The sequence below is a fragment of the Jaculus jaculus genome, chromosome 14 (genome assembly GCF_020740685.1).
Source record: "Jaculus jaculus isolate mJacJac1 chromosome 14, mJacJac1.mat.Y.cur, whole genome shotgun sequence".
Lineage (NCBI taxonomy): Eukaryota > Metazoa > Chordata > Mammalia > Rodentia > Dipodidae > Jaculus > Jaculus jaculus.
Window position 1 is genome coordinate 32,184,183 of NC_059115.1, and position 14,821 is coordinate 32,199,003.

General features: G+C 40.0%; 1 protein-coding gene across 1 annotated transcript in view; it reads right to left on the minus strand.

Annotated features, from left to right (window-relative positions):
• Fancd2 (FA complementation group D2) overlaps positions 1-14,821 on the minus strand; it is a 174,658-nt gene that overhangs the window by 113,076 nt on the left and 46,761 nt on the right. The window contains exons 11-16 of the mRNA XM_045133802.1: positions 10,132-10,236; positions 8,603-8,703; positions 8,092-8,200; positions 7,679-7,714; positions 4,439-4,582; positions 785-919 (exon numbers count right to left, since the gene is read on the minus strand). Of these exons, the coding sequence (XP_044989737.1) occupies positions 785-919; positions 4,439-4,582; positions 7,679-7,714; positions 8,092-8,200; positions 8,603-8,703; positions 10,132-10,236 (630 nt within the window). The remainder of the gene's footprint in view (positions 1-784; positions 920-4,438; positions 4,583-7,678; positions 7,715-8,091; positions 8,201-8,602; positions 8,704-10,131; positions 10,237-14,821) is intronic.

Below are 14,821 nucleotides of genomic sequence, written 5' to 3' on the forward strand. Positions count from 1 at the left end.
ATACTGTGAAATCTACTTGACAACCCCAACCTTTTAAGAATCCTCTGAAGTAGACTGGACCTGGTCCTTAACTTTCTAACTCCAAAATACTCCTTTCAGAGTTGGAACCTCCAAGCCAGCATCTTCATCTTAAGGTGAAGATGAGAACTGAACTTTTTCATTTTTGTGAAACAGTATACTGCAATGTAGTAGTTCTAGATGGCTTAAAATTCCTTATATACAGCCAAGCATGATGGCACACACCTTTAATCCTAGCACTTGGGAGGCAGGGTAGGAGGACAGCCATGAGTTCAAGGCCAGTGTGAGATTACAGAGTGAGTTCCAAGTAAGACTGGACTAGAGTGAGACCCTACTTTACAAAAAAAAACAAAACAAAACAAAAAAAAACCCTCCTTATATAAAGCAGGCTGGCCTCAAGTTTCTGGCAATCTTCTTGCCTCTCCAGTGCTGGGATTATAGATGTGTACTGTCATGGCCAGCTTAGAACTGAGTTTTCTAAGCCAGTGTCCAAAGTTATTTCCCCTTCACTGTTGTCTAATCAATAAGAAATGTAAGTCCAAATCCCAGACTGGGAAGGCAGAGGTAGGAGGCTTACAGTGAGTTTGAGGCCAGCCTGAGACTACATAGTGAATTCCAGGTGAGTCTGGGCTACAGTGAAACCCCACCTCGAAAAGCCAAAAAAAAAAAAAAAAAAGGAATATTAGCCCAACTACATACAGTTTATCTAATTATATTTCTTTCCAAGGTCTTGTTCCCTCCATACCCAACTATAACTTTAACATACCTGCTGGCTATAAGTGTCAAAAAACTTAAAAGCATATTTATACAGGAGACTGCCAAATGAAATTATTCTCTGGTCTTGGGAGTGAAACAAACTCTGAGCCATCAACAGGATGGATGGACAAATGTCCTTAAGAACCTAGAAGAGAAATAATACAATAAATTATGGAAAAAACTATAGCTACACAGAATCTAAAATGTGCTATTAAAAATAAAATAAAATTGGGCTGGAGAGGTGACTTAGTGGTTAAGTGCTTGCCTGTGAAGCCTAAGGCCCCCGTTCCAGGCTTGATTCCCCAGGACCCATGTTAGCCAGACGCACATGGGGGCGCACGCATCTGGAGTTTATTTTCAGTGGCTGGTGGCCTTGGAGTGCCCATTCTCTCCCTATCTCTCTCTATCTCTCTCTGCCTCTTTCTCTTTCTCTCTGTCTGTTGCTCTCAAATAAATAAATAAAACAAAAAAAAATTAAAAATTAAATAAATAAATAAAATGTGGTATTAACTACTAGTATCTCTTAAGAAAAGAAATTGGGCCTGGAGAGAAGGCTTAGCGGTTAAGGCGCAAGCCTGTAAAGCGTAAGGAACCCGGTTCAATTCTCCAGGTCCCATGTAAGCCAGATGCACATAGTGGCACATGTATCTGGAGTTCGTTTGCAGTGGCTAGAAGGCTTGGCACACCCATTCTCTCTCCCTTTCTCTGTCTCTAATAAATAAATAAAAATAAAATCTTTTTAAAAAAGAGAGAGAGAAGAAATTGTTTTGGAAGCCAGATGTGGTAGTTCACACCTTTAGTCCCAGAACTCCAGAAGCTGAGGTAGGAGGATCATCTAGAAGGATCACCATGAGTGAATTCAAGGTTGGCATAGGCTTCAGAGTGAGTTACAGGCCAGCCTGGGCTAGAGTAAGACCTTCCATCAAACAAACAATATGTGTTTTGGGAATCTCAATTCTCTTCTACTTATAGCACAAGCCCAAGCCCCACCCTCTCTCTTCCTCCTTTCCTCCCTCCCTTTCTTTCTCCCTCTTTATAGTGCTGTGATTTAAACCCAGGAGGCTGGTACATGTTCTACCACTGGCCTATATTCCCAACCCCAACCCTCACTTTAAGAAAATGGTGTGTGTGTGTGTGTGTATGTGTGTCTGTGTGTATATGTGTATGCATGTCTGCATGTGTATACAGACCAGAAGTAAATGCTCAGTGTCTCCCTCTATTACTCTTTATTTATTGAGTAAATAATTAAAAATTTATTTATAAACTGGGCGTGGTGGCACACACGCCTTTAATCCCAGCACTTGGAAGGCAGAAATAGGAGGATCACCGTGAGTTTGAGGCCACCCTGAGACTACATAGTTAATTCCAGGTCAGCATGAGCTAGAGTGAGATCCTACCTCGAAAAACAACAACAACAAAAAAAAATATTTATAAATAAAATAAAATAGCACCTCTTGCTGAATCTAGAGCTTAGTGATTCAGCTCATCTAGCAAACCAGTTAACCCAAAGGACTCCCTCTCTCTGCCTACCTCTCAGCACTGGGGTTATAACATGCACCATCATGCCCAGCATTTTATATAAGTTCTAGGGATTTGAAATGAAGTTTTCATGCTTACATGACAAGCACTTGATCCACTGAGCCCTTTAAAAAACAAAAAATCTCAATCACACTTTCCATGGCTCAGGGTCCATTGTGGAAGAAGAGGCGGAAAGAACATAAAAGCCAAAGGAAGGGTAGGACTCCTTACAGTGTGTTCCTCCAAACACAAAATGGCCTGGATATCCATGACCTCACAATGCCTGACACTACCTACACAGACCATCATGTTAGGAAGAAAAGATCATGACATCAAAATAAAAGAGAGGGACGGGGAGGGGATATGATGAAGAGTGGAGTTTCAAAGGGGAAAGTGGGGGCATGGAGAGAATTCCCATGGGATATTGTTTACAATTATGGAAGTTGTCAATTTAAAAAAAATGAAAAAAAAAATATTATGGCTAGTATTTGCCAAATGAAGAATTATAAACCAGACTGACTAAATCTTGATTTCCTCAGTCACAATGTCTCTGGATAGGCCTGTGTGGTGGTTTGAATAGAATAGATGGCCACCAGTATATTCAGTTGTTTGTAGTTTGCATCTGCTGGCTACTTGGCTGGAGGCAATGTCACTGGGTAGATCTTAAGTTGTGGTGATGGGCTTCCAAATTCAATATAAAGATATGCAAAGTGGGCCTAGCTGGAGTTCCTGAAGTGTGCTGGGGCTTTTGACCTTTAGGCTGGTACTTCTCTCTGCTTGGGCCTGTGAAGGCAGGCCAGCTTCTTCTGCCATTATGGAACTTCCCCTGGATCTGTAAGCTTCAATAAATCCCTTCCTCCATAACTGTGCCTGGTCTGAAAGTTCATCTCAATGAACCTGAATCTGTCTGCTACAGCCTGCTCTGCTGTTACCATTTAAGACCAGTACACATGGTTCAATGCTAACCAAACAGGTCTTTGAAAGACTATCAGGAAGTGACTATGGCCCATCAATAATGCAATACAGGCACACATCAACTCACCCAGAGTAAATAGTCTGTTGGAAGGTTGAATTTCTTTTCTAATTTCATAACTTAAAAAGTTGTTATCAGGTACTAAATTAGGTATAATGTCTTATTAGGGATATAATGCAATAGAAAAGTATATAGCTTCTTTCTCTGAAAATCATAGCCCAAAACATACATCACTGGCAGAAACTAACAGGAATGTACAATGAAATAATATAAAAAAAGAAGTTTTTTGAGAATGGGCTCACCAAGGCCTATAGCCACTGCAAACAGACACCTACCTGTGCCACCATGTGCATCCAGCTTACGTGAGCTCTGGGGAATCGAACCTGGGTCCTTCGGTTTCACAGGCAAGCACCTAACCACTAAAACATCTCTTCACCCAAAATAATATAAATATTAAATACACAATCCTAAGACCCTTGTACATAGTCTTACTACTTTCTAAATTAAGGCCCAATCTACTGGCCTACCCAATTTTCTAAGAAGCCTTTGGCTATTTGAACTGGAGAAGGTGGTGCATACCTGTATTCCTAGGGAGGTAGAGGCAGGAGGATGAGAGTTTGGGGTCATCTTGGCTACACAGTAAGTCTGAGGCCAGCCTGTCTCCAAAGAAAGAGGGAGGGGGTCTAAGCCAAAGAAGTTCAACATAAATTAATTTTCTAAACTTTTTCCTACAAGAGTGAAAATCAATTTTTAAAAAAAACTTATTTATTTATTTGACAGAGAGAGAGAGAGAGAGAGAGAGAGAGAGAGAATGGGCTGCTAGGGCCTTCAGCCACTGTAAACAAACTCCAGATGCATGCGCTCCCTTGTGCATCTAGCTTATGTGGGTACTGGAGAATAGGACCTGGATCCTTTAGGCCTTATAGCAAACACCGCAATTGCTAAGCCATCTCTCCAGCCCCAAGAGTGAAAATCAATTTTAGGTTGGTTAAGATCATAATGTCTGAAATTAAGCAAAGTAATAATCCTACTCTTTTGAAACTTGTTGAGCTCCCTATCAAAAATATAAATACTAGGCAAAGTTATTGTTAGGATTTCCACACTGGGTGGGAGGAGATGTTGTTATCCTTTCTATATCTTTCAGACTAATGTTCCTGAGTACTTCACACTTACCAAGTAATGAGAAGAGAATGTACTATCAAGCAGCTGCTCTTGAATGCAGCCTGACTGAATCTTACTTCTTAGCAGTCTCTCAATGTTCTTCTTAGTCTGAGTGTTGTTGTTATAGATGATGAAAAGCATCACTACGTCCAAAGTCTATTGACATAAGTGTGCGACAGTAAGAAAACAGTCAATTAGCACAGTAACGAAACAGGAAAGGCAACCACTTTCCACTAAAACACAGTAGACGATACTCATCTGCTCAATGTTCACAAAGCCTAGAAATACTTTTCAGAGAAATAAAGTATTACAACTATTATCCATTGGCCTTTCCTAAAAAATATATGAGAATATAAATAAAGGTGATATAACAAAAGTAGTTTTATTTATTTATTTTGTTATTTTTTTTGATGTAGGGTCTCACTCTGGTCCAGGCTGACCTAGAATTAACTATGTAGTCTCACGGTGGCCTCGAGTTCTCAGGAATCCTCCTACCTCTGCTTCCCAAATGCTGGGATTAAAGGTGTGTTCCACCACGCCTGGCTAGAAGTAGCTTTAGACATCTTGATATTTGCTTAAAAAGTTAAATTACTTGCCAATTAAAGTATATACTTCCATCATTAGGAAAACTACTTTGTGAAAAGTTTCAAAACTCTAAATGCTTATCAATACAAAATAAGTTAAATTATAATAATCATTCTCGGAATATTATATAGCCATAAAAATGAGCTAGGCTGCATTTTTTTATTTGGGGGCGGGAGGGGTTTGAGGCAAGGTCTCAGTCTAGCCCAGGTTGACCTGGAATTTACTATATATTCTCAGGGCAGCCTCCAATTCATGGCAATCCTCCTACCCCTGCCTCTCTAGTGCTGGGATTAAAGGCATGTACCACCACATCCAGCTCCATGTATGTTTAACATATATGCACCCCCACTCCCAGCCTGAACTATAAAGTACAAGTCAGTGTGGGCTAGAATAAGACATTCACTCAAAACAAACAAAAGCCTGGTGCAGTAGTGCACGCCTTTAATCCCAACACTCTGGAGGCAGAAGGAGGAGGACTACCGTGAGTTCAAGGCCACCCTGAGACTCCATAGCGAATTCCAGGTCAGCCTAGGCTAGAGTGAGACCCTACCTTGGGGGAAAAAACAAACAAACAAATAAACAAAATCCACAAAATAATAATCATTGTAAAATTACACTTTGTAAGGCTTGCAGAGCCTGCCAGTCTGGGTTAATTCCCCAGTACCCTCATAAAAGTCAGACATATGGGCTAGAGAGATGGCTTAGCAGTTAAGCACTTGCCTGTGAAGCCTAAAGACCCTGATTCAAGGCTCCATTCCCCAGGACCCACCTAAACTAGATACACAAGGGGCACATGCATCTGGAGTTAGTTTGCAGTGGCTAGAGGCCCTGGCATGCTCATTCTCTCCCTCTCTCTGCCTCTTTCTCTCTCTGTCTGTCGCTCTCAAATAAATAAATATATTTTTAAAAAGTCAGACATGGTGGAACACACCTTAAAATTCCCTGAAGTAGGACAATTGCTGTGAGTTTGAGGCCAACTTGAGACTACACAGTGAATTCAACCTGGCTTAGAGGAAGACCCTATCTCAAAAAACAAGCTAAGAGGGCTGCAGAGATGACATGGCAGTTAAGGTATTTGCCTCTGCAGCCAAAGGACCCAGGTTCATTACCCTAGTACCCATGTAAGCCAGATGTACAAGGGGGTGCATGCATCTGGAGTTCGTTTGCAGTGGCTGGAGGCCTTGGTGCACCTATTCTCTCTCTCTCTCTGTCAAATAAATAAATAAAAATATTTTTAAGTGGGGTTTTTTGATTGTTGTTGTTGTTGTTTTGGGTTTTTTTGTTTTTTTTTTTTTTGTATTTTGAGGTAGGGTCTTACTATAGCTCAGGCTGACCTGGAATTCACTCTGCAGTCTCAGGGTGGCCTCAAACTCACTGTGATTCTCCTACTTCTAACTCCTGAGTGCTGGGATTAAAGGTGTGTGCCACCACACCTGACCCATAAAAAGTGTGTAAGATAATCATTCAATAAATGAATGCCCAACTAACAAAAATCACACCAAACAGATACCAACTAAAGAAAAATCTCGAGTTGGAGAGATGGTCCAATGGTTAAAGGCACTTGCTTGCAAAACTTAATGGCCTGGGTTTAACTCCCCAGTACCCACATAAAGCCAGATGCACAAAGTGACGCATGTGTCTGGAGTTCATTTATAGTGGCAAGTGGCATGCCCATATTCATTCTCTCTCTCTCTCTCTCTCTCCTTGCAAATAAAGATAAAGAATATATAAAAATGAAAAATCTCCAAAGGCACACACCTTTAATCCCAGCACTTGAGAGGCAGAGATAGTAGGATTGCTGTGAGTTTGAGGCCAACCTGAAACTACACAGTGAATTCCAGATAGCCTGGGCTAGAGTGAGACCCTACCTTGAAAAACCAAAAAGAAAAAGAGAGAAAGAGAGAGAGATCTAATACCATTACCCCATTACCTTAACAGTGGAAAGACTAACCAACTTGGGTTAGTTCTCCAAGGGCAAAATAAAATCAAATATGGCCGGGTGTGGTGGCTCACACATTTAATCCCAGCACTTAGGAGGCAGAGGTAGGAGGATTGCCATGAGTTCAAGGCCACCCTGAGATGACAGAGTTAATTCCAGGTCAGCCTGGACCAGAATGAGACCCTACCTTGAAAAACAAAAACAAAACAAACAAACAAACAAAAAAAAATCAAATATGTAGTGCCATTAACTTGACAACTCTACCAGGTTGGAGGAGAGTCACATAGGGACCTGATTCATGACCCAAGTGGGGATATTGGTTCTCTGACTACAATTTGATTTTGGTGTTTTTACTGTTTGTTTTTTGTTTTGTTTTGAGGCAAGGTCTCACTTTAGCCCAAGCGACCTAGAACTCACTCTGTAGCCCAGGCTGGCATCCAACTACAAGCAATCCTCCTACCTCAGTGCTAGGACACCCAGTGGCAAACTAATATGCGTATAACACTTTACTATTTCCCTTTCTAGATACAGTAGGTTTAATTAATTGTCAGGATTAATAAGTAAGAACAAACCATTGGCAAGTCACTCCTTCACACCATCTTCAAATGACAAAATTTATGACAACAGCTACAGATGGAAGACTGGAGGGAAAACAAACTCGGAAGGCAAACTAGCCAAGGCCAAGACTTTAATTACAATGAAGTTCATAGTATAAGAATATAAGTTACCTTATGTGCAGCCACTGAATCAATGCTTTCAATTGCCTAGACAACAAAGAGTCACAATGATATGTATTACTCATAACTTCCTCATCATGCTCTGTTCTCTTATTGGAGAACATCAGCTATCATTTACACATGTATAAAAATGTTAAGACTTTTATTTCAGCTGATTTTACATATTGGTTATTTTATTTATTTATTTAGGTTAGTTTTTTGAGGTAGGGTCTCACTCTAGCCCAGGCTGACCTAGAATTCACTATGTATTCTCAGGTTGGCCTTGAACTCATAGCAATCCTCCTACCTCAACCTCCTGAATCCTAGGATTATAGATATGCACCACCACGCCTGGCCATATTGGTTATTGGTTGATTGACACCCATTATATCTTGAATGCTCAAAGTTCCAAAGATCTCACTCACCTTAATCCAGGCTTCTGAAATGGTTTTCTCATATCTAATAGCTGATTTTATCACATCAAACAGGAGAATAACACAGTCTTTATCATTGTTTTCTTGATTTCCTGAAGAACTACAAATAGCAAAGAGGAAAAAAATATTTCTTCTATACTTATCAGAGGAGTTTATAAGATTTGGGTTCCCACCTGAAACTACAGAGCGAATTCCGAAACACTACTGCAAAAATAAATAAATAAATAAAGGTCTGGGTTCCTGATGACTAGTTACGTGTCCTGAAGCAAGTCATAGCCTCATATGTAAGATGGCTAAAAATAACCTTGTAGTAACTACCTGGTATTGATCTGAATGGCTATGAAAACACACATGCAAACTGAAACCATAATTGTATGTAAATGTAATATACTACCAGTATCAGTAGCTACTTTAAGCTAACTATTCAACTTAAGGATAAATGTCAGAAAACTGGTTGTACAAGACAAAGACTGGCAACTATATAAGAACTCCATATCTGTACCTTGCCAATCCTTTACTTTTCAACTTGGTTTGGGAAGCATGAACTCTTGACGGCAAAACAAAATTCTGGACATTCAGTTTCTCCCGAAGCTCAGAAATTACCTGCAGAAAGTATTAGTCATGTATTCTCCTCAATCTTATTGAACAAATCATTCTCAATGGAATTATTTAAACACTAAAATACTGAAGAAAAACATGTTAAAAGATGATTTTTTTGGTGGGAGGAGTTTAGAGATAGGGTCTTGCTTTAGCTCAGGCTGACCTAGAATTCACTATATAGTCTCAGGGTATCCTCGTACTCAAAGCAATTCTTCCTACCCTCTGCCTCCTGAATGCTGGGATTAAAGGTTTGCACCACCATGCCTAGCTTAAGAAAACATTTTAAATGTCAGAATATGCACTCCAAGGACTGGGGATATAGCTCAATTGATAGAGTGCTTACCCACCTTATGCAAGACACTGGGTTCAATTTCTAGCACTGGAAAACCCAGCTTGGACATGTAATGTCCATAAGCCTAGCACTCATGAGGTAGAGGTAGAAGAATTGGGAATTCAAGGGCACCCTCAGCTAAATAGGACTTGGAAGCCAGTCTTGAGATCCTTGAGGCCATGTCAAAAAAAAAAAAAAAAAAAAGCTAATGTCAATATAGTACACCATACCTCAAGTTCCAGAACTACTTAAGGCTCTTCTTTTTAAAAATATTTCAAGGGCTGGAGAGATGGCTTAGCAGTTAAGGTGCATGCCTGTGAAGCCTAATGATCCAGGTTTGATTCTCCAGGTCCCACATAAGCCAGATGCACATGGTGGTGCATGCATCTAGAGTTTGTTTGCAGTGGGTAGAGGCTCTGGTGTGCCCATCCTCACTGTCTCACACTCTCTCTCTCTCTGACTCAAACAAATAAATGGAAATAAATCTTTTTTTTTTTAAATATTTTAAAGCTGGGCATGGTTATGCATGCCTAACCCTGCCTCCCAGCACTTGGGAGGCAGGGGTCGGATCACCATGAGTTCAAGGCCAGCCTGAAACTACATAGTGAATTCCAGGTCAACCTGGGCTAAAGTAAGACCCTATCTTCGAAAGAAAAAAAAATTAAGTGAATACAAATATTTTAAATTATTTGCAAGGGGAGAGAGAGAGAGAGAGAGACAGAGAGAGAGAGAGAGAGCGAGCGAGCGCGAGAGAGAGCGAAGGTACCGGTGCACCAGTGCCTTTTGCTACTACATACAACTCCAGATATATGTGTGACTTTGTGCCTCTGGCGTTATGTGGGTAGTGGCAGGCCTTGCTAGCAAGCACCTTTAACCACTGGCCCATCTCCCTGGCCTTTCTTAAGGTTCTTCTACACAGAAACAGCAAACAACCTGCAGAAGCTTTTCCTGAATAATCAGTCAAGAGTATTAGCTCTATTCTCTTTCCTAAAAGCTATCTGGAGTAACCAGCACTAGCAATCAGTCTGGGGCACCAAAAAAAAGACAATTTGAACATTTATTTCAATGTACTGTAACTTAAGAACTGTGGGAAAGCATACCTTAAGTGCATTGGAGGCTGTTATAGAATGAAAAATGAACTTGATTATCACAGGTAAGTCATCCAATCTGACTGATGACAGCTTATCCATCACCAACTGGAGAATCTAAACATAAAAAACACAAAAACCAGGGTAGGAGATGGCTCAGCTGATAAAGCACTTGCCACCCAATTGTGAGTACTTGAGTTTGGATACCCAGAACCTATGTAAAAGCTGGAAGTTGTGGAGGGCTTCTGTAATCCCAGCGCACCAACAAAGAGGTGGGAGGCAGAGATAGGAGAATTTTCCCAGATGCTCACAAAAGGAACAATGAACAAAAATGAGAGACCACAATGGTTTAAATGGATAGCCCCAAAGACTCAGGCTTGAAACTTAAATCTGCAGTGGACAGAGCCCCACTAGAAAAGACGTATGTCACTAGGGGGCTGATCTAGAAGTCCAGCCAACTATAACATTTCTGGAGAGACATTTGAAGCTCTGGCTGTCATGATTTGCTGGCTGTTTGGTAGTGTTTCTACACTTGGATCTGTGGAAATGAACCAGCTTCTTCCACCATTGATGATGTTCCCCTGGAATTTAAGTCTGAAATAAACCCTTTCCTTCCATAAGTGGTATCTGGTTGGATGTTTGTCCCAGCAACTTGAAGCTCACTGCAATAGATACCCTGCCACCAAACGAGGTAGAAGGCAAAGACTGACCTCAAAGTTGTTTTTCTAACTTCCACATACATGTGCTTATACTCACACACATGGACACACATTAAATAATGTTTAAAAAAAAAAAAAACACAAACTTTGAGGTCCACCAAAAATACTTGGAACTAAAGACTACAGCTAAATTCTAGAATGCTTACATTTTGAAAGTTATTGGGAGAAATAAGAACATGATTATCATTGTCATTACTTTAAAACATAGCTGGTCCTGAATTCACTATATAGTGGAGGAAGACCTTAATTCTTCTTCCTTGCCTCCTAAGTGCCAGGACTATTATTCTGGGCTTAAACTAGGCTGAGAATCAAATCTAGGGCTTTGTGCATGCCAGACAAGCAATGTACCAACTGAACTATATCTTCAGGCCAAACATGTTTTATTCTTTAAAAAATAAAATAAAATAAGCTGGGTGTGGTGGTACATGCCTTTAATCGCAGCACTTAGGAGGCAGAGGTAGGAAGATTGCCATGAGTTCAAGGCCACCCTGAAACTGCAGAGTGAATTCCAGGTCAGCCTGGACTAGAGTAAGACCGTACCTTGAAAAACCAAAAAAATTAAAAAAAAGACCTATTCCTATGGACAACAGTAACTATTTGGGTATCATAGAAAATTTCTACTAAAATTGAATGAAACTGCACATGGTGGCTCATGCTTATAATCCCAGCACTCAGCAGGCAGAGAGGTAGGAAGATCACTATGAATTTGAGGTCAGCCAGCTTGGGCTATAGTAAGTTCCAGGTAAATCTGAGATAGAGACCTTGCCTCAAAAAATAAACAACAAAAATACACAAATTGCTTAAGAGGACATGATTGTGTAGGCGTAAAATTCCAGTAGTTGAAAGGTGGAAAAACAGGTAGATCAGGAGTTCAAGGTCAACCTTCAACATAGCAGATTGTTTTTGCTCTGAGGTAGGACCTTACTCTAACTCAGGCTGACCTAGAACTAACTCACTTTGCTCATTGCAATCCTACTTCATCCTCCCTACTGATTAAATTAAAGGCAAGTACCACTATGCCCACAAACACAGAAGATTTGAGGCCAGTCAGCCAGCTTGGGCTATAGTAAGTTCCAGGTAAATCTGAGATAGAGACCTTGCCTCAAAAAATAAACAACAAAAGTACACAAATTGCTTAAGAGGACATGATTGTGTAGGCGTAAAATTCCAGTAGTTGAAAGGTGGAAAAACAGGTAGATCAGGAGTTCAAGGTCAACCTTCAACATAGCAGATTGTTTTTGCTCTGAGGTAGGACCTTACTCTAACTCAGGCTGACCTAGAACTAACTCACTTTGCTCATTGCAATCCTACTTCATCCTCCCTACTGATTAAATTAAAGGCAAGTACCACTATGCCCACAAACACAGAAGATTTGAGGCCAGTCTAGGCTACATGAAACCCTATCTTAAAAAACAAATAAGGGCTGGAGAGACTGTTTAGAGGTTAAGGAATTTGCCTACAAAGCCAAAGGATCCCAGTTTGATACTCCAAAACCCATGTAAGCCAGATACACAAGCATCTGGAGTTCAGTTGCAGTGGCTGGAGGCCCTAGTGCACCCGTTTTTTATCTCTCTCTCCTCTTTATCTCTTCTTCTTTCTCTCTCAAGTAAATAAATAGTATTTTTTAAAATTTTTATTAGCATTTTCCATGATTATAACAAAAATCCCATGGTAATTCCCTCCTTCCCGCTCCCACACTTTCCCCTTTGAAATTCCATTCTCCATCATATTTCCTCCCCATCACAATCATTGTACTTACATATATACAATATCAACTTATTAAGTACCCTCCTCCCTTCCTTTCTCTTCCCTTTATGTCTCCTTTTTAACTTACTGGCCTCTGCTACTGAATTTTTTCATTCTCACGCAGAAGCCCAATCATCTGTAGCTAGGATCCACATATGAGAGAGAACATGTGGCGCTTGGCTTTCTGGGCCTGGGTTACCTCACTTAGTATAATCCTTTCCAGATCCATCCATTTTTCTGCAAATTTCATAACTTCATTTTTCTTTACCACTGAGTAGAACTCCATTGTATAAATGTGCCACATCTTCATTATCCACTCATCAGTTGAGGGACATCTAGGCTGGTTCCATTTCCCAGCTATTATAAATTCAGCAGCAATAAACATGGTTGAGCACATACTTCTAAGGAAATGAGATGAGTCCTTTGGATATATGCCTAGGAGTGCTATAGCTGGGTCATATGTTAGATCAATCTTAAGCTGTTTTAGGAACCTCCACACTGATTTCCACAATGGCTGGACCAGATTGCATTCCCACCAGCAGTGTAGAAGGGTTCCTCTTTTTCCACATCCCCGCCAACATTTATGATCATTTGCTTTCATGATGGTGGCCAATCTGACAGGAGTGAGATGGAATCTCAATGTAGTTTTAATCTGCATTTCCCTGATAATTAGTGACGTAGAACATTTTTTTAGATGCTTATATGCCATTCGTATTTCTTCCTTTGAGAATGCTCTATTGAGCTCCATAGCCCATTTTTGATTGGCTTGTTTGATTCCTTATTATTTAACTTTTTGAGTTCTTTGTATATTAATTCTCTATCAGATATATAGCTGGTGAAGATTTTTTTCCCATTCTGTAGGTTGCCTCTTTGCTTTTTTCACTGTGTCCTTTGTAGTACAAAATCTTTGTAATTTCATGAGGTCCCAGTGATTAATCTGTGGTTTTATTGCCTGAGCAACTGGGGTTGTATTCAGAAAGTCTTTGCCAAGACCAACATGTTGAAGGGTTTCCCCTACTTTTTCCTCTAGCGGTTTCAGAGTTTCAGGTTTGATGTTAAAGTCTTTAATCCATTTGGACTTAATTCTTGTGCATGGAGAGAGAGAAGAATCTATTTTCATCCTTCTACAGATATATATCCAGTTTTCCCAACACCATTTGCTGAAGAGGCTGTCTTTTCTCCAATGAGTATTTTGGGCATTTTTATCGAATATCAGGTGGCTATAGCTACTTGGGCTTACATCTGGGTCCTCTATTTTGTTTCACTGATCTACATGTCTGTTTTCGTGCCAGTACCATGCTGTTTTTATTACTATGGCTCTGTAGTATAGGTTAAAATCAGGTATGGTGATACCACCAGCCTTATTTTTGTTGCTCACTATTATTTTAGATATTCGAGGTTTTTTGTGATTCCAAATGAATTTTTGGATTGTTTTTTCTATTTCCATGAAGAAAGCCTTTGGAATTTTGATAGGGAATGCATTAAATGTGTAGATTGCTTTTGGTAAGATTGCCATTTTCACAATATTGATTCTTCCAATCCAGGAATAGGGGATGTTTCTCCACTTGCTAGTGTCTTCTGCAATTTCTCGCTTGAGTGTTTTAAAGTTCTCATTGTAGAGATTGTTTACTTCCTTGGTTAGGTTTATTCCAAAGGTACTTTATTTTTTGATGCAAATGTGAATGGGAGTGATTCTCTGATTTCATCCTCTGTGTGTTTGTTGTTAGCATATATGAAGGCTACTGATTTCTGTGTATTTATTTTGTATCCTGCTACATGGCTGTAGGTTTTGATCAGCTCTAACAGTTTGCTAGTAGAGTTTTCAGAGTCCTTTATGTATAGAATCATGTCATCTGCAAATAATGATAACTTGATCTCTTCCTTTCCAATTTGTATACCTTTTATGTGTGTCTCTTGCCTTATTGCTATGGCTAAGACTTCCAGAACTATATTAAATAAAAGTGGAGACAGTGGACACCCTTGTCTTGTTCCTGATTTTAGTGGAAAAGCTTCCAGTCTTTCCCCATTTAGTAATATGTTGGCTGTAGGCTTGTCATAAATAGCTTTTATTATGTTGAGATATGTTCCTTCTATTCCCAGTCTCTGTAGGACTTTTATCATGAAGGGATGTTGGATTTTCTCAAATGCTTTCTCTGCGTCCAGTGAGATGATCATGTGATTTTTGTCCTTCAACCCATTTATATAATGTATTACATTTATCGATTTGCGTATATTGA